At 37.2% G+C, this 20,786-nt stretch overlaps 1 protein-coding gene across 1 annotated transcript in view; it reads right to left on the reverse strand.

Moving 5' to 3' along the window:
- Window positions 1-20,786, reverse strand: part of arhgap39 (Rho GTPase activating protein 39) — a 61,452-nt gene that overhangs the window by 14,767 nt on the left and 25,899 nt on the right. Inside the window, exons 2-7 of the mRNA XM_016466324.1 lie at window positions 19,481-19,861; window positions 13,854-15,018; window positions 4,764-4,928; window positions 2,890-3,292; window positions 1,845-1,879; window positions 283-482 (exon numbers count right to left, since the gene is read on the reverse strand). Coding sequence (XP_016321810.1) covers window positions 283-482; window positions 1,845-1,879; window positions 2,890-3,292; window positions 4,764-4,928; window positions 13,854-15,018; window positions 19,481-19,861 — 2,349 coding nt within the window. The remainder of the gene's footprint in view (window positions 1-282; window positions 483-1,844; window positions 1,880-2,889; window positions 3,293-4,763; window positions 4,929-13,853; window positions 15,019-19,480; window positions 19,862-20,786) is intronic.

Raw genomic sequence — 20,786 nt, forward strand, 5'->3', positions numbered from 1 at the left:
CACTTTATACTGGAGTAATGATGATGGAAATTCAGCTTTGCATCACAGAAATAAATTCTATTTGAAATGATATTAAAATAGAAACCATTATTTTATATTGTAATAACACTTTGCAAGATTACGGGGTTTTTTCTGTATTTTTGATCAAATAAATGCAGCCTTGATGAGCAGAAGAGACTTCTTTAAAAAACATTACAAGTCTTACTGATCCCACACTTTTGACCGCTAGTGTATATATATATATATAAGATAAAAAATGTCTGATGAAGGCCGATGTGTGACCTGAAGATGCCCTCGGTCTGGTCTCCGTTCAGGTTCAGCACTTCCTCGGACAGACGCGTCTGAACCCACGGCAGCTGCCTGTCGGGATAACGGTCCTTCTGCATCTCCATCACTTCCTCCAGAGACGAGCCGAACATGGAGGGCCGGAAGATGGCGTTACGAGCGTGAGCGATCTCCTCGATCGAGGGCTTGTTCAAACCCTGCAGACACAGAGAGCAGAAAACAACTCAGAGCTAAAATCATCACAGTGCATGCTGGGATTGCTGAGTCTGCAGACGAGCTCCTACACATCATCCATTTCAAAATGAGACTTCTCCAGATATATATATGACTCTGCAGCACAAAAGCAGTGTTAAGTCGCTGGGGTATATTTGTAGCAATAGCCAAAAATACATTGTATGGGTCAAGTATGTTATTATGCTGCCAAATGTTTAGCTCATACAAATCCAATGAACAATGAACATCAATGTGCGGCAATCTAATTAAAATTGCAGAGCTAAAATACAGGATTACATTTGGCACTCTTTCACAAACTGTGTAGATTTTAAATACTTTCAATTCATATGCTACGTCTTAAAACAATGTTGTCAAAATAATAATAAAATAATACTCAGTGCATTCACATTTTCACTGGTTGCATACATACTAAATATCTTTGAAGATAATATCATCACTGATTTGATTACATTTATTTAGAAAATATTATTTTAAATGCATATTTAAGTTTGAAAATAATATTGTCACTGATCAGAAAACACTGTTTTAAATTTATATTATGCGTTTTAAAATAATACTGCCAAAATAATTCTTATTACATTCACATTTTCACTGATTGTGTTCATTTTAAATATTTTAAATTTATATTATATTTGTGAAAATAATATTTTCATTGATTACATTTATTAGGAAAATATTATTTTGAATGTATAAGTTTTAAAACAATACTGTCAAAATAATAATAAATTAATACTGATTACATGCACATTTTAAATATTTTTGAATTCATTTATTCAAATTGAAATAATAAAATACTGATTACATTTATATATACTGTTACATTTATTTACATAATTGTATTTTCAAAATAATAGAAGGATATGCTATCCAGGATAATAATTTTCATTATCAGTATAATTATTATAATATACAGATATATATAGATATTAATAATTATCAGTATAATACATTTACTGATGAAATCATGTATTATTTATTTGCATAAAGAAAATACTTGAAGAATACTTGGAAAAAAAAATGTCTTTATTTATTTTAAGAAAACCTCAATGTTTTATTTTAGAAAACAATATAGGGCAACAGTCTTAAATAAACAAACAAACAAAAAATCCAAACTCTGCTTTTCATACTTTTCCAGATCTGGAAATGACTCAAATCAAATCCCACACTTTCCATACTTGGATCCCTGCCTTTGTACCTTTTATGCATGTGTGCGTGATGCTTTGAATGACGCCTATGTAGGCAGCACACTAGGGTTTGGAGCGGAGCCGAGTTTTGAAGCTTTACCCCGCTGAGAGTCTGGCACACACACACATTTACACACAAACCCACTGGAATCTCCACAGGACACTGCCATCACAACCTTTCACACCAAACACATGTATGTGCTTCACATCCCGTCACGCGTGTGCGATGATACCCATCATGCATCAGTGCTGTCAAAGTGCATATCACCACGTGACTGTCTGAAACACGTCTCCAGGGCAACAGGAGAATTCCGGAAACTGAATGTTAATTAAAACTGTTAAATAGCAGGACGAACCAGACCCCCACGACACTTCACAGCCAATTAACACACGCAGCGCATTAGAGCACAGACGCCAGACGCTCTGCAAACACTGAGCCATTCATTCAACGTAAAAACTAAAATATTTTTCAAAATTAGTCTTTTTTAGCCTTTTAATAAAAAAAAATTCACATTTAATTCAATGTGTTACATTGCATACCATTTAAAATATTTTAAATTCATATTATAAGCTTTCAAATAATAATAATAGAATACAAATATTAATAATAATTAATAAAAAATAAAAACAATAAGATAATAACATTATAATATTTGTAAGTTTGAAAATAATATCGTCAAAATAATAAAATTGCAAATGTTATTAATTTTTAAATGTTTTAAATATATTACATTCATCTAAGTTTTAAAATAATATTTACAATAAAATAATATTTTCAAAATAATAAAACAATACTGATTACATTACAATCACATCTTCAATAATTACATACATTTAAATATTTTAAATTGGTATAAGTTATAAAATAATAAAATGTCACTGATTACATGTATTTAGAAAATGTTATTTTAAAATTAAGTTATGAAATAATATTCTACAATACATTTTTTTTTTCTAAAATCACAAAATAAGACAGATAATATTTACATTTTCACTGACTGTGTTCATTTTAAATGCTCTTATTATAAATGAAATATTAATACAAATATAGCAAATATTTTAAAGTCTTAAAATAATATTGCCAAAACCTCATTTTTAATTTAATTCATTAGTTTCTTTGTCATTATTTGTGACCCTGGAGCACAAAAGCAGTCTCAAGTCGCTGGGGTATATTTGTAGCAATAGCCAATATTGGTGTCGTTGAGCGGGTCCATGTGTCTGTAGATGTAGCCCTCCAGGTAGCTGTGGAAGCGAGGCGTCGGGGGGAAGAAGGCCAGACAGATGGCCATGAGCTCCCAGCCTCTCTGGAGACTGTCGTAGCGGAAGTTCTCGGTGGTCTGTCGGCAGAGCTGGATGTAGAGCTCATCCCGCAGACCCTGGCAGCTCCAGCCCCTCACCGCCACCTCCAGAGCCACCGCCAGCGGCTCGCCTTTGCCCCGCCGGTCGCCCATGTAGCTCTGGATGAGTCTGAAGAGCTCCACGGCCTCGCGCTTCACCGTGCGGTCCGTCGTCATGATCATGGGCTTCTTGATGGGCTCGCTGCTCCACGCCAGCATGTTGGCGATGGACACTTTCCTCCTGAACAGACCCTGGAAGACAGGAGCAATTTTAGTTTTAGTCATTTTGTTTTTAAATATTTTTACATTTAATTTTATATTTATTTTTTATTTTAATTATTTTTAATATTATTAAAATATTTTTTATTTTAGTTTTAGTCATTTTATTGTTTTTTTATTAGTTTTTAATAATATTTAGAATTCATTTTTATTTTTATATTTTACATTTTAATTTTACTTTTAAGTAAGTTTGTTTTATTTTGTCATTTTTTATTAGTTATTATTAATTTTTTAGTTCGTTTTTATTTGTATATTTTCCATTTTAATTTTAGTTTAGTAATTTTGTTTTTAAATATATTTATATTTTTACATTTTATTTTATATTTTATATATATATATTTTTTATATTATTTAAATATTTTAGTCATTTTATTGTGTTTTTGTCATTTTTATTCGTTTTTATTAATATTTAGAATAAATTTTTATTTTGATATTTTACATTTTAATTGTACTTTTAAGTAAGTTTGTTTTATTTTGTCATTTTTATTAGTTATATTAGTTATTATAAAAAAATTTAATTCGTTTTTAATTTTATATTTGACATTTTAATATTAGATTTAGTAATCCTGTTTTGTGTTTTTGTAATGTTTATTAGTTTTTAATAATATTTTGAATTAGCATTTATTTTTAAATTCTCACATATAATTATTATTTTTACATTTTTATTTGTAGTAATTGTGTGTGCTTTTGTAAATCTTATTAGTTTTTATTAACATTTTGAATTTGTATTTATTCTTACATTTTTCATTTTAATTTGAGTTTTAGTAATTTTGTAGTGTTTTTCTTATTTTTTTATAATTTAAAAAAATATATGTTTATACAGTTTTTATTAGTTTTATTTATTTTAGTACTAAAACTAAATAAAAAATTAATATTGCCTTTGCAACTAATTAAAAAGAAATATATTTTTTAAATGTATTATATTATTTATTCCATTTCAAGTAATTAAACTATTTTTTGAGTTTGTAGTTTAACCAAGATTACTTTTCCAGTGTCACATTTCAACCCTGTACAGAATCACATATGAAATATCAAAATATTATAAAAATATATATAAAAAAAAAGTTTGAATATTTGATATTGTGAGAGAAAAACAAAAACAAATCAATTTTCCATGTAAATTTTAGTTTTAGTGTTTGTTGTGTGTTTTTGTAATTTTTAATCGTTTTTTTATTATTTGGTTTTTAGTTTTATTGATATTTTGAAATAGTCTTTAATTTGATAATTTTTAAATGTTCATACAGTTTTTATTCATTTTTATCTTGTAATGTAAATCAATGAGATCCATAACAGTATAGCAGATAAAATTAAATAAATATTAGTCGTCAATCTATATCTCCAATAATATGTCTTAGAAAGATGATCAAAACATATAATGCAATGCAATCCAATGATGATTCATTGGACAGTAGGTTTCTAGGGTTTAATGGGTGTTCTGGTGTACCTGCGTGTGCTTGTTGAAGTGTTTGGATGCCCAGTTCTCGATGTCCGTCTCGGAGGACGGTTTGCGAAGCGTGAACTCTGGGAAGACGCCGCAGCTCATGCTGGGCATCATGTTGCGAGCGTTTCGACTGGCCTCGAACTGAGAACATGCTCCGAGATCCTCCGACTGAAAGAAAGAAAACATTGTGTGTTGATGCTGAAGAGCAGCATTGAGAGCAGAGGAAGCACAGATATTAAAGCCGCCTCAGCCGCAGGAGCAGGTCAAGAGGAGACCGAGAGGAAATGAGTCAAGCTCCAAAATAATGAGAATAACAACAGCAGCAGGACTGCAGAAATACCTCCTTCAGGCAATTATACAGTTTCACATGATTCAAGCGCTTTCCTCTCGTGGCCTCAGTAACATCAGCTGTTACCAAACGCGTCGTACAAAGTTAAACACGCAGGTACATGTAACAAAACAACACAGAAAACTCACTATATATTAATAACATGGACCTGAGAAATTGGTACAATTTCTGAAGAAGGGGAAAACTACAAATATAAATATTTATCTATTGGATGATGCTGTTTATTTTTAACTGGCAAACATTACTTTAAATAGCTTCTTGAAATACGCATAAATATTTAAAAATAGCAAAAAAAATAAAAATAAATATTAATAAAAAATAAACAGTAAGGTTTATGATTAAAATGAGAAAAGAAAGCAAATTGCTGTTGAGGTAAGAAAAAATAAGAAATTAATAATAATAATAATAATAATAATTCCAAATAATTCAGTAAAAACAGTAATTGATCATTTGTTTTGGGTAAATGGATCTTGTTAGCATTTATATGCAAAAATGCTGTTTTTTTTGTAGTGAAAAAAATAAATAAAACAAAAACAAAGATCATGTCGTTTTTTTTTTTTTAAACATAAATATTAAAAGTAGCAATAAAAACTAAATAAAAGAATAATAAAAAAAACGAGAAAAAAAAAAGAGAATAAAATTCAGTTGGGGTAAGAAAAATAAGAAAATAAAACAACAACAGGAATGTTGTAATAATAATATAATAATAATAATAATAAATCCAAACTGAGCAAACAAACTGATTGACTGTAATTCAGCATCTGATGTTTGTGGAGTGTTTCAGAAGGTGTTTGACTTCAGCCGTGCGTGAAGACCATGAGACCATGAGGGACAGTCTGTCCTTGCTTCTTCCTGAATGACTTCATATTCTTGGCTCCAGAAATACAGTTCATTTGAGCAAGCAGAGCAATTATCAGTGCTAATGATTCCTGTGAGTCTGCTGAGCATCATAACGAACATCTGAAACACTGTGACTTAAGTGTGTGTGTGTGTTCATGCAGCGTTTGAGCTCCAGACACCGATGAATCCTCTAATCATGTGAGTTACTGAGAACTTTAAAATCCTCCCAGAAGGCCTCAGCAACTGCATAGCAACGTTCTAAAGCATGCTCAGAACAACCTTAGCAACTGCATAGCAACGTTCTAAAAGAATAATAAAAAAAACGAGAAAATAAAAAAGAGAATAAAATTCAGTTGGGGTAAGAAAAATAAGAAAATAAAACAACAACAGGAATGTTGTAATAATAATATAATAATAATAATAATAAATCCAAACTGAGCAAACAAACTGATTGACTGTAATTCAGCATCTGATGTTTGTGGAGTGTTTCAGAAGGTGTTTGACTTCAGCCGTGCGTGAAGACCATGAGACCATGAGGGACAGTCTGTCCTTGCTTCTTCCTGAATGACTTCATATTCTTGGCTCCAGAAATACAGTTCATTTGAGCAAGCAGAGCAATTATCAGTGCTAATGATTCCTGTGAGTCTGCTGAGCATCATAACGAACATCTGAAACACTGTGACTTAAGTGTGTGTGTGTGTTCATGCAGCGTTTGAGCTCCAGACACCGATGAATCCTCTAATCATGTGAGTTACTGAGAACTTTAAAATCCTCCCAGAAGGCCTCAGCAACTGCATAGCAACGTTCTAAAGCATGCTCAGAACAACCTTAGCAACTGCATAGCAACGTTCTAAAGCATGCTCAGAACAACCTTAGCAACTGCATAGCAACGTTCTAAAGCATGCTCAGAACAACCTTAGCAACTGCATAGCAACGTTCTAAAGCATGCTCAGAACAACCTTAGCAACTGCATAGCAACGTTCTAAAGCATGCTCAGAACAACCTTAGCAACTGCATAGCAACGTTCTAAAGCATGCTCAGAACAACCTTAGCAACTGCATAGCAACGTTCTAAAGCATGCTCAGAACAACCTTAGCAACTGCATAGCAACGTTCTAAAGCATGCTCAGAACAACCTTAGCAACTGCATAGCAACGTTCTAAAGCATGCTCAGAACAACCTTAGCAACTGCATAGCAACGTTCTAAAGCATGCTCAGAACAACCTTAGCAACTGCATAGCAACGTTCTAAAGCATGCTCAGAACAACCTTAGCAACTGCATAGCAACGTTCTAAAGCATGCTCAGAACAACCTTAGCAACTGCATAGCAACGTTCTAAAGCATGCTCAGAACAACCTTAGCAACTGCATAGCAACGTTCTAAAGCATGCTCAGAACAACCTTAGCAACTGCATAGCAACGTTCTAAAGCATGCTCAGAACAACCTTAGCAACTGCATAGCAACGTTCTAAAGCATGCTCAGAACAACCTTAGCAACTGCATAGCAACGTTCTAAAGCATGCTCAGAACAACCTTAGCAACTGCATAGCAACGTTCTAAAGCATGCTCAGAACAACCTTAGCAACTGCATAGCAACGTTCTAAAGCATGCTCAGAACAACCTTAGCAACTGCATAGCAACGTTCTAAAGCATGCTCAGAACAACCTTAGCAACTGCATAGCAACGTTCTAAAGCATGCTCAGAACAACCTTAGCAACTGCATAGCAACGTTCTAAAGCATGCTCAGAACAACCTTAGCAACTGCATAGCAACGTTCTAAAGCATGCTCAGAACAACCTTAGCAACTGCATAGCAACGTTCTAAAGCATGCTCAGAACAACCTTAGCAACTGCATAGCAACGTTCTAAAGCATGCTCAGAACAACCTTAGCAACTGCATAGCAACGTTCTAAAGCATGCTCAGAACAACCTTAGCAACTGCATAGCAACTGATTCACGAGCTCAGGAGCTAGGGAGCTGATTGAGACGCACCCATACTCAGAACAACCTTAGCAACTGCATAGCAATGTTCTAAAACATACTCAGAACACCCTTAGCAACTGCATAGCAACGTTCTAAAACATACTCAGAACACCCTGAGCAACTGCATAGCAACGTTCTAAAACATACTCAGAACAACCTTAGCAACTGCATAGCAACGTTCTAAAACATACTCAGAACAACCTTAGCAACTGCATAGCAACGTTCTAAAACATATCAGAACACCCTTAGCAACTGCATAGCAACACGCTAAAAACCGTCTAAAATCCCCAAGCAACCATTTTTGAACCGGAGTACACAGACGAAGAACTAACAGCGCGTGACCGTTCCAACGCGTTTACGTAATGTGAAGTGTTGCATGCGCATCTCCAGTGTTGGGAGTAACGCATTAAAAACGTAACAATATTATGTTAAGTAAGTTTTAGGGGCTCATTTTTATTCCACGCCATATCCTGAAAAGTCTGTCTTGCAGAATTGACTAAAAATGAGCTCCTAAAACTTACTGCCAGATTCTGGAAGATCAATTCTTCTACAAGAGGATGTGGTGCTGGTCCTTCAAGAGTCACTCACAACTTATCTGTCCATAAAGCCTATAAAAAACTAGTCTTCTTGTATTTCACAATACTTCAGCTTCAGCATGTTATTCTTATTAAATGAGGGTAATCTTTTAGGATTTTTTACTCAAGCAAAGTCTCTGAGAACCTGACACCTTGTAATTCTGGAGACTCCAGGAAGGCTGCAGTTCTGGAAAATGCTGGCGCTGGAGACTAAATGCTTCCTGATGGTTTCACACCTAATTCTTCACATTAATTATTAAATCTTTTGCAGTTAACGTGTGTCTTTTCTTCTCCACCCCGCTGACCCAGTGAGCATTTTGCTGTCCAATGGTCATGTCTTAACTTTGCAATTTCTGTATTGCATTAGTTTTTAATATTTCTCATGGGGATTGAATAATTTTTGACTTTTCAGTCTGAGTTAAACCTCTTTTTTGGCTTATTTTATCAGTAAAAGAAAACATGCCTAATAATTCTGCACACCTGAATATAAGGAGTTTTTCACTTCCAGCCTTCATGGACAATTACATGAAGTAATATGTACATACATAACTCATAAATGATTAAATACTAAATGAATAGTAGTTATTAAGATTGATGTGGTTTGGAATTGGTAAAATGTGCTTGGAAAAAAAATATCATCAGAATATCAACGTGCCTATTAATTATGCACGCGGTGTACAAACAAGTTCACGGAGAGAAAACCGAGATGACAGACTCACTGCAGTTTCGAATAATCTGTATGACCAAAAAATGACAGAGTGTTTTTGTTGTATTTCTGCAGCCTGTTCATTATCAGAATAAAATATAGTCAACCAAACATACAGCTACACTGGTTAATTTTAATATTCCATCGTACAATCCGTGCCGTTCAGCCTGGGCTCGGGCCAAGCACATATTTGCTCATGTGAAGAGGATGATTTTTTTTGTGTGCGGAAAGCAAGTTAAGTACAAAGCCTGGTTTTCATAATAAATAATAGTTTAGCATTCACATACACAACGTATATGGAAACATTTAATTGGATTCGTGCCGAATGAGAGAGGTAGTCTGCGTCTAGAACAACGGCGTTTGCTTTTAGTCTAGCTTTAAATTAATTCGTTTTGGTTTGTTTAGCAAATTATATTTTTAATTCTTGTTGTGTTCTAAATACAAGGCTAGCTATTATGTTAGGCCTATAATTGTTTGTACATTATAACGTTCCGCTTTAATTACCGGTATTATTTCTGAATGTAATAATGCGGTTTGTGCTTATCTGACTTTAACCTAAACTACAACGTAACCTAAATATGATTTTATAATTTTTTATGCTATAGCAGACCTACCAAATCACCCTCTGCATGGATGTATAATGAGCAGCAATAAACTACATTTTAGCATTTTAAAATGCCTAGTCAAATTTCCGTGGATATTTTGGTGAAAGTAACTCAAAAGTAGTGTAACATTACAATTCAGAGACAGCAATATTGTAATGTAACTAATTACTTTCAAAAGACAGTAACTAGTAATATATAATGTATTACATTTTGGAAGTAACTTGCCCAACACTGCGCATCACAGAGATAGTGCAAGATGAGCAATTGTGGTTAAAAAGTATATACTTTTTTTTTTTTTAGAAAATGACAGATGGTTGCGCTAGATTATTCCTCAGCTGGGATCATGTAGAGCCCTTTGAAGCTGCACTGAAACTGCAATTTGGATCTTCAGCCCTTTGATCTCCATTGAAGTCCACTATATGGAGAAAAATCCCGGAATGTTTTCCTCAAAAACCTTCATTTCTTTGCAACTGAAGTAAGAAAGACATTAACAACTTGAATGACATGGGCGTGAGTAAATTATCAGGAAATTTTCATTCTGGAAGTGAACTAATCCTTTAACAGTCCTAAAACAAGCTTGAATTTCTGATGTTAGATGTTTGATTTTGATGTTAGGTGTGGAATGTGGCGATGTCAGTCGTGCGTGTTGGTGATGTGAGTGTGATGCCTTACATAAGCGTGAGCACTCTACAAACTGCACACGCTTAAATATTGATGTGGAACAGCAGGGTGTGTCTGTGTGTGTATGTGTGTGTGTGTGTGTGTGTGTGTGCGTGTGATCTGCTGGACAAACACACTGAAACCGCCTGAAAACTCCCAGAAAACACTGCAAATGGAGAAGCATCACATACACCAACAAACCGGCCCTTTTTTAGAGCGTTGCTATGCAGTTGCTAGGGTGTTCTGGGTGGTTTTTTGAGCATTGCTATGCAGTTACTTGGGGATTCTGACAGGTTTTTAGAGCAGGGCTCGCAAAATCGGTAGCCCGACGTCCCGGGGCTATTGTGTTTTCCAGTCGGGCTACCAAAATGTATCACCACTCTGCCCGACGGGCTATCTTAAATGCAGATCTCCCGCAGGTCCTTAAAGGGATCATATGATGCGATTTGAATTTTTCCTTTCTCTTTGGAGTGTTACAAGCTCTTGGTCCATAAAGAAGATCTGTAAAGTTGCAAAGACTAAAGTCTCAAATCCAAAGAGATATTCTTTATAAAAGTTAAGAGTCAGCCACACCTACCTAAAACGGCTCGTTCTAACACGCCCCCACATGTCTACGTCACTATGTGGGAAGCTTTGCATAACGCCGCCCAAATGTTCACGCAAAGAAAGAAGGCGTAACTTGGCGTATTGTTGTTGCCGCCGCCATGTCGTGAAGGCGCTGTGTGTTTCGTTGTGAAAGCGAAACTACTTTGTTTGGTCTTCCAAAAGAGGACGATATCTGCTTCGTCATGCCTGGAGCTGATCCGTGCTGGTTGTTGCATAACGCCGCCCAAATGTTCACGCAAAGAAAGAAGGCGTAACTTGGCGTATTGTTGTTGCCGCCGCCATGTCGTGAAGGCGCTGTGTGTTTCGTTGTGAAAGCGAAACTACTTTGTTTGGTCTTCCAAAAGAGGACGATATCTGCTTCGTCATGCCTGGAGCTGATCTGTGCTGGTTGCTGAGGAAATACAACAACTTTGCGCTGTGGATCATCGGCTTTCACCGTGGACGAAGCAGAGTCCAGCCCGGGGTCGTCACATGTGGTTGCCGCAAGCCCGCCGGACACTCCATCGTCGAATCCGCCGGCCGTTTTTAAAGCGTTGCTATGCAGTTGCTAGGGGATTCTGACAGGTTTTTAGAGTGTTGCTATGCAGTTGCTAGGCCGTACTGGGTGTTTTTAGAGCATCGCTATGCAGTTGCTAGGGTGTTTTTTTAGAGTGTTGCTATGCAGTTGCTAGGGTGTTGTGGGGTGGTTTTTAGAGCGTTGCTATGCAGTTGCTAGGGGATTCTGACAGGTTTTTAGAGAGTTGCTAAGCAGTTACTAGGCCGTACTGGGTGTTTTTAGAGTGTCGCTATGCAGTTGCTAGGGTGTTCTTTAGAGTGTTGCTATGCAGTTGCTAGGGTGTTCTGGGGTGGTTTTTAGAGCGTTGCTATGCAGTTGCTAGGGGATTCTGACAGGTTTTTAGAGAGTTGCTAAGCAGTTGCTAGGCCGTACTGGGTGTTTTTTAGAGCATCGCCATGCAGTTGATAGGGTGTTCTTAAGAGTGTTGCTATGCAGTTGCTAGGGTGTTCTAAGAGGTTTTCAGAGTGCTGCTATGCAGTTGCTAGGCCGTACTAGGTGTTTTTTAGAGCATCGCCATGCAGTTGCTAGGGTGTTCTTTAGAGTGTTGCTATGCAGTTGCTAGGGTGTTCTAAGAGGTTTTTTGAGGGTTGCTACGCAGCTGCTGGGGTATTATGGGAGGTTTGCGTGCCTGTTCCTGCTGAAGCTGCTGTCTGCCTCCATTACTATCAGAAAATAGAGCAGAACCTAAAAAATCCTCCAAGGAAACTCTCACACAGTTTAGCTCGGCTCAGCCCGGTATCTCCAGAACAAAGATGGTTGGGTAACAGGTGTCTGAGGGTCAGCCGGCCCAATTAATCTCACTGGCAGCGCTTAAGCGGCAGGTCAGGCCTGATTCAGGACAGTTAAACGCTCATTATATTGGGCTGAAAGAGCTCAGAGTTCAGCTCATCAGAGGATTCTAGCTCATTCAAGACCTCAGCGCCAATGTGTCCAAAAACACTTTCTACTGCGCCGCTGAAACTGACATCATACCACACAATCAGCAAACGCAATCTGAGCTGTTAATAAAACAGTGTCTAATGTCTAATAAAGCCTCAGTTTCTTTAAGTGCATTCCTCTAGTTTTTGATTGTATCTTACATTCATAATATTCTATTCCACTCTAATCACAATTTCCATTCATTAAAACAGTGATTCTCAATGTTTTATGTGTTTCCATTTGAACCCCTTTGAGCTTGAAACACCCCTGAGATTTAAAGTTCATTTTTAAATCTCATATTCATAGTTCTCTGATGTTGGTCAATGGTCACGTGACATGAAGGTAAACAATCCAATATTTCATCATTTTTAGTACAAGTGTATTGAAAGTGTTGCTATACAGTTGCAACATTCCATAATGTTTTTAAAGCGTTGCTATGATATTTCTAGGTCATTCTGGGCATTTTTATGGCGTTGCTATGCAGTTGCTAAGGTGCTACAGAAGGTTTCGAAGGCATTACTATACAGTTGCTAAGGTGCTACAGAAGGTTTTTAAAGCGATGCTATGCTAGAGCTTGAGCATTGTTAGAGCATTGTGGGAGGTTTCATAGCATGTTGCTATGCAGTTGCTAAGGCTTTCTGGGCGGTTTTTAAAGTGTTGCTATGCAGTTGCTAGGGTGCTTTACTGTTTCACACCAAAAGAGTCCTGCACCTCTAAATTTGAGATCTCCTGGTTTTTAGACCATTGCTAAGTAGTTGCTAGGGGGTTCTGGAAGGTTTTTAGATCATTGCAATGCTTCCTACAGTGCACGCCTGTGGGATCTTTCACTGTTTTTATGGTCCAGAAGATGAGAACAGTGCATTTAATTACTTAGTAAAGTAACTATGCAGCTCTCCCTAACAAGACACATGAATTTAGGACTCGTCCACGACTGAACTAAAGTATCCAGATAGAAATTTGTTGACCATTCTCAATGGTAAAGTGCCCAAGCAACATCGCTCGGCAACATTGCTCAAAAAGTTGCCCCGTGTATCATTAGCCTAATACTAGAGGTTAGAAAGTTAGAGGATTAACCTGAAGTAGTAACTAACTGTAAAGGTGATGGTTGACTCACATAAATCATAAAATAAAGTTGCAGAGTATTGCAGCACCTAAAATAAATGGCAATCAGGACTGTAATGTGTCCCAGGTATCGCAATAATCTGGTAATGACCTCCCATCCACTGCAGTGACATAAATATGGGAATCTCTGCAATGTTTTGAGTTTCTGATGCAACGCGCATGTCGTTGTGCATTACCTGCGAGGGATGGAGGTAAGGTTCAGGTGATGCCAGGCTGGTTTGCACTGACAGACTCTTTTCTAGCAGCGTCTGAGGAAATGCCAGTCTGTCCAGGGTGGCGCGCTTCCAGTGGCTTTCCTGTAGCGCAAGAGCCTCGTCTTCGCTGAACGCCCGCACCACCGGACCAGGCAGCGGCAGGGGTGTCGCCCCGTCACTTTCATACCCGTCTTTCCCTCCCTGGTCAGAAGACACGCCCCCTCGCTGATGTAACATCTGCTGAGCCTCCCATGCCAACCGGGCTTGGGTGATCATGGCCCCGAGACCGGACCCCATGCCGTCGCCCTCTCCTCCCGGCAAAGACGGCTTCCGGTTCTTACGTTTCCGATTGCCACCGTTGAGATCATGACTGTGCTGTAGCGTAAAGGAGCCGCCGTAAGAAAATCCGGCTGACAGGCTATTTGAACTGGTCGTCCCGTAGCTCAGCAGACGCTCGGTTGTCCTAAACCGAGGGGAGGAGCCAGACTGCTCGACATAAACTAGCTGCTTTACATATTCCCGCCCAGCGGCGCTATACTCCCGCCCACCGGAGCTGTACTCCCTCATGCCTGAGCTATAATCCCGCCCACTGGAGCTGTAGTCCCGCCCCGCAGAGTTGTAGTCCCGCCCACTCGAGTTATAGTCTTGATCGCCCTGATTGGGCGTCTTCTCGGGCGTAGAGCTCCGCTGTCTCATCAACACCAGTTGACCGTAAGGAGACGGGCTTTGCTTGGGAGAGTGGTAAAGACCTGGTTTTCGCGCTGGAGACCTGTCGGAGCCAAAAAAGGCCTGGTCGCAGTGCATGTCAGTGGGCGGTTCCTCATAAATAGGCGGGGACTGGTATTCCGAGGGCGGTTCCTCGTACAAAGGAGGCTCGTAAGCATAGCGGGGGGACGATGGCTGGGAATCGCCCGAGCAGCGCCGCTGAGTGCTGCCCAAGTCCGCTCTCTTCAGAAACGGAGACTGCGATGACGGGCGGTCGGGCAGAGAAAAAGGTGTGGCTTCGGGGTCGGAAGGAGCATTGCTGGACGAGCATCTGGAGCGTGGGGAAGAACTGGAGTATCCGTTTCCCTGCGTCAGAAAACTGGGTTCTCGATCCGACACTTTGATGAGCATCCGCTCTCTGGTGCCAGTGCCCCATCTGAACCTAAACGAAAGAAAATAAAAAAAATTTTAGTAAAAAGAAAATAGTAACAAATGTTAAAATAAATAATTTTAATAAGAAATATATAAAAATATTTTTTTACTATTTATTAAAGGAGTAATACAATGAAAAGTAAAATAAAAAGATTCAATAAATGAACATATGAAGAGTTTGGTTCCAAAAATGTATAAATCCATTTTGATTAATTTGAGTAAAAATGTGTTTTCTTTACCAAGAAAGTGGCCAGATGAAAACCACTATTTTCTGTTTCAAACTTTCACATAGCATCATTAGGTTAAAATAACATTAAAAACTCAAATCCAGATTTTGATTTTCAAAGATTTATTATAAAACTGATCATTTTTTCCCCAAAATGCAATAAATCCATTGAATCAATATAAAAGTTATTTTTCATATTGAAACTGTTGAAAATACACAACAAAGTAAGTTGATCCACATATGACAGCCTCTGAACTTGGTCAATACTAATCTTATTAATAGCTTACATTTCTTCCCCACCGCAGAAACCACCACAGGTTCATCAATGCCCTCAAAATTATTAATTTGTTTAGGGATGCACGATAAATCACATGCGATTGTCATGCGCATCTCGTCAGTAAAGCCGGTTCTGTGATTAGTAGTAAATCTCCATCACATGCTTTCAGCTGGAGCGGCATTTAATACACAGAGCCGTAGATCACTGACAAGCTACGCAATATCGTGTTCATAATCGAAGGCGATTCATCTGCGTTTATGAATGAAATATTGTGTAGCTTGCCAGTTACTGTTTACAATGCGTGGAATGGTGCGCTGTGATTGGTTGTTACTGTTTACAATGCATGGAATGGTGCGCTGTAATTGGTTGAACAGATGTATCGCATTCTGCAGAGAAGGGAGACTGGCGTTTGTCGCCGGTTTGGAAAGAAAGGGAGAACACATGACAGAATAACACAGCGGATATCGCATTTTGCGTCAAATTAAAAATGGACTTTTCAATACCGACCAGAAACAATACTGATTTTGGTGGGAACTCATTTTTTTTTTTTTTTAAATGGCGTTTATCGCGTTTTAGAACCAAACTCTTCATATATAAACATTTATATTTTTAATTTTTTGTTGTTTCATTTTATTTTGTTTTTCTATTTTAACTTTGTGATATTCATGTTTCATTCCTCTTTAATAAATAGTTAAGACTATAAATAAGACTATTTAATAATAAATCTGATTTTCTTTACTGTTTATTAAACGGACATATCATTAAAAGTAAAACAAAACAAAATAAAAATACAAACATTTATTTTTTAATAAAAAGATATTCTTATCTTATTTTATTTTACTATTTACAATAAATCTCCTTGAATATGCAGTAGTAAATAAATGTTTATTAAAAGGGCCATATCATGAAAAGTAAAAAATATAATAATAGAAATATAAAAATGTATTTTGAATAAAATAAGCCATCCTATTTTGCTCTGTAGACATTTCTTAACCTTCAGATCTCAAAATTCATTTTCCAGTGCAAAAAGTCAAGTTTGTTCTGAAATGATCACAAACCATTTTACTTCTTAAATGTGATGAATTTCCAAGAATTACCAAATATTCAATGAGGGAAAGAAATGACTGAGTGGGATTTTTTCCATGAGGATAAAATAAGAGAGATTTAATAAGAGGGAGTGATGATATCAGTTGAAAAGAAGTAAGAGTAGAGTACTTTGATGAAAATGTTGGGTTTGTTCAAATCACTAACACTAACTATAGCAATAATAAAAGTGATGCTTGACTTCAAATCGAGCACCATTAAAAATCTCAGTCCTTCAAGCCTTTCAAGGGCAATTTTGAAAGATCAAAATCTAAGAGTTCTGTGAGTTTAAAGAGCACAGAAAAGGCCTCTAAGTATCAAGAAAAGAAGTGTGTAAAATCAATTCAGCACTTGGCCACCACGGCCCTCTGAAGGCTCCCCATGACCAGACTGGATTACACAGCCAAGTGTGTGTGTGTGTGTGTGTGTGTGTGTGTTCACTTCTTTAGTAGCCGGATTAAAACTCTGAACACAAGAAACTTATCTCTCACTCCGTCTCTCTCTCGAGCAAGAGACCCACTACAAAGTGAGCAGTGTTTTCCTCTGGATATTAATTATTCATGGATATCCGATCTTCAAATCAATTTACACATTCTATGCTTCTTTCATTCCCTCTGCCTCCTCCTCCTCCTCTGTCACACAAAATCATTTCACGACCCTCCCTTCCTTGTCCCCGCACTCCTCATGGGATGAAACTATTTAAGTGTGACACCGTTGGAATATTAAATCTAAAAAACAGCTTGAAGTGCTATGCCTGTTTTCTTCAATCATACCTTTTATTCCATTCATTTTTTAATGCACATGCAAAATCGTACATATCTCTCACTATTAAGCGTCAAGCCATTCGTCATCAACCGTGCAAATGTTTTCGGGCTGCCCATTTTTCTCAGGTTTCCGGAAAGATTTCAGCAATTAAAAGCAAAATCACACTGAGTTTGTGGCTTTTATGGAGGCATAATGCATCGTTTAATAACCTCAGAGCTTATGGTAGGTCTGTCTGGAAAGGTTATACTGTTATTGCTAAAAAAAACAACCTAATTCTCTAGGGACAAAAAAATTATAATTTTCTTACACACAATAATTCTATTTATGCTATTTTTGCAGTATACAGTATGTATTCTATGTACAGTACGTTGATTTTCTGTATGCATGGAATAGAGTGCAACAGTCTGAAAATTGCATTTAATGCAAAAAAAAAGATTTTCTTAATCAGTATTTTTGTCTTGTTTTCCAGTACAAATATATAAATATTCCTAAATCAAGACTTAGACATAAGGCTTAAGATATTACATCTTATTTTCCGAAAAGTGTATCAAAATTAAATGAGTTTTTGCTTAAAACAAGAAAAAGTATCCGTCAACGAGGCAAGAAAAATAACTTAATTCAAAATAAAAAAACAAGATTCTTTTAATGACCCAATTAGCAGATAGTTATTCATGTTTTAAGCAAAAACTCAAATTTTCCCCAAAAAAAAAACAAACAAATATATATACATGCTGTATATATATATGTTTTTTTTAGTGTACATACTATATACTGCAAAAATAGCATGAATAGTATTGTAGTGTGCACATATATTATTGAAGTCTCAACAGGAAGCTATTTATTTCTGGTCCAGTCGAGCTTTCAAAACCACTTACAGCGATAATCTAATGAAACAACTAAAAACAAGAGCTGTCCGTCTTAAAGAGCGTCTGAAGACCGGCTGTAAGGAGGAAGCTGGCTCAGACGGTCAAACTAAATGAAATCTGACTTCCTCCGGTGTCGTCTGGGTCTCAGAGTGAAATCAAAAGGGATTCTGGGATGTTTTCCGTGTCAGTTCCTCCAGGGCTCGACAGTGCGAGCATTTCACTAGCGTCTCAGACAAAAAATAGATGTGTGCGACCTGTAAAATGTATTTAGGAGCATGTCTGCAAATAAAAAAGGCTCAGTGAGTGCTTAAAAAGTCTTAGATATCATAAATGCTATAAAAAATGTCTTATCAATTGAAGAGGTCTTGAATTTAGGGATAGAAAAATAGGAATTGTGATACTGCCTGATGTGATTATTATACTTCAAAAAGCGATGATCTCATTAAATAAAAGCTATAAATTAATACCTCACATTTTAAGCTAATAGATCCAGCAATAGCAAAGCATAGACATTTCAAAATAAGAGTCCCAGTGTATTTCGGGCTTGTTTACAGTTAAAAGACCTGCATTTTGGAAGATTTTTCCGCCCTGGTTATTATTGGTATTTTGGTTAAATGAGAGACAATTGAGAAAAACATCACAATAATCCACAAATAATCCACAGCACTCCAGTCCATCAGTTAACATCTTGAGAAGACAAAAGCTGAAACAAATCCAGCATTAAGACATTTTAACATTGAACCATCGCTTCTGGTCAAAATCCGAGCCCATAATCCATAATAACGCTTCCTGCAGTGAAAAAGTCCATCTCCTGTTGTCTCTCACATCAAAATCCAGCCACATATTTGTTTAGAGCCGTTTAAACGCTGCTTGATCTGTGCAGATTTCACTCCTGATTCAGACCAGACCACTTTTTCACTGGAGGAAGCGTTATTATGGATTATAAACTCGTATTTTAGCTAAAAATGTCTTAATGATGGATTTGTCTCAGCTTTTGTCTTCTCCAGATGTTAACTGATGGTCTGGAGTGCTGTGGATTATTGTGATGTTTTTATCAGCTGTTTGGACTCTCATTCTGACGGCACCCATTCACTGCAGAGCATCCATTGCTGAGACACTGATGCAATGCTACATTTCTCCAAATCTGATGAAGAAACAAACTCACCCTAATCTTTGATAGCCTGAGGGTGAGCACATTTTCAGCTAATGTTCATTTTTGGGTGAAGTGTTCCTTTAAGATCTGGCATGCGCTCACCTGTCTCCCTCCTCGGCGGTGGACGTCTTCTCCTCCTGCTCCTGCGAGGATGTGGTGCTGACGGCGCTGCGGGCGGGGCTGCTGTCGGCGGAGGCACTGGTCGCAGTGGGCGGAGTCGTGTTGGTGTTCTGCTTGAGGGTCTGTAGTTTGGCGAGGGGGATGATGTCACAGCTGTCTGGGCGGTGCCAGACGGTGCACTGGGTAGAAGCGTTGTAGTAGTAGAATCGGGACGTTTTGGAGTCGAAAAGCTCCCACCACTGGTCCTGTCCGCTGCGCTTGATCTGCACGCCCGCCGGGGCGTCCCAAACACACTCACCCGTCAGCAGGTTGGCGTACATGCGCTCCCGGGTGCGCGGCTCGATGATTTCCACCCATTCCAACCTAAACACACATGAAAACGCACTTTACACTCAGTAATGAATTAATGGATCACACAAAACCTGTCAAAAACTAAAGAGTTCATTTGCAAAAACCGATAACTCCATTTTAATTTTTTTTTCAGAAATCACGTTTTTTTTTATTGCGCATTCCAAGTAATATAAATCAAACTGCAGTTGGGTTGTTTTGATTAAGTAATAATAACTTAAACAAATACAGGCAATTTACAAAATTAAAGTTCATTGAAAGTATGGTTTTTTTACATATTAAAAGTGTGTTTTATAGCAAGAGCAGATAACTCCAACAGTCGTTTTTTGGCAAAACGATAACTCCACATTTCTTGTTTTAGAGTTTAAAAAAACACTGGTTTAATCTTTGTAATCTCCTCACATGACAATGTAGATGCCTGACAAACGTTGTTGTTGTTGTGATCATAAACTGTATGGATGCGATTACACGCAATACACGGAGCTTTTCCCTCACCATTGTAACGCGCTGCTTTTGCAAGGTTCCATGAAAACGTTTCAGCTTTTATTGTCCTTTTTCGCCCTGAAGAAGATATCACAGGTTCATCAAGTTCGTCGAAATTATCCATCCTCGATATGTGGAGAATAATGCAGGCAATCAGCTCTTTTTTTTTTAAAGTGGCATTTATCGGTTTTTGCAAATGAACTCTTCAAATATATAGACAATTTTTTGCTTAGAGAAAATGAAGTCTACTTTTCAAACAGTAATATTTTAAGAATTATGGCATAATTATGACTTGAATTATGACATTGTTACTGTAATGCAAAAGAAAATAAAGACATAAAAATGTTTCTAAATAATATATATCTATATATATATATAATTTTCTCATTACTATATGTTTATATATATCTGTAATGGGAAAATATAAGATATATTCAAATGCATTTAAATAATATAT

The sequence above is a fragment of the Sinocyclocheilus anshuiensis genome, unplaced genomic scaffold (assembly GCF_001515605.1).
Source record: "Sinocyclocheilus anshuiensis isolate Anshui unplaced genomic scaffold, SAMN03320099.WGS_v1.1 scaffold540, whole genome shotgun sequence".
In the NCBI taxonomy this organism is placed as follows: Eukaryota; Metazoa; Chordata; class Actinopteri; order Cypriniformes; family Cyprinidae; genus Sinocyclocheilus; species Sinocyclocheilus anshuiensis.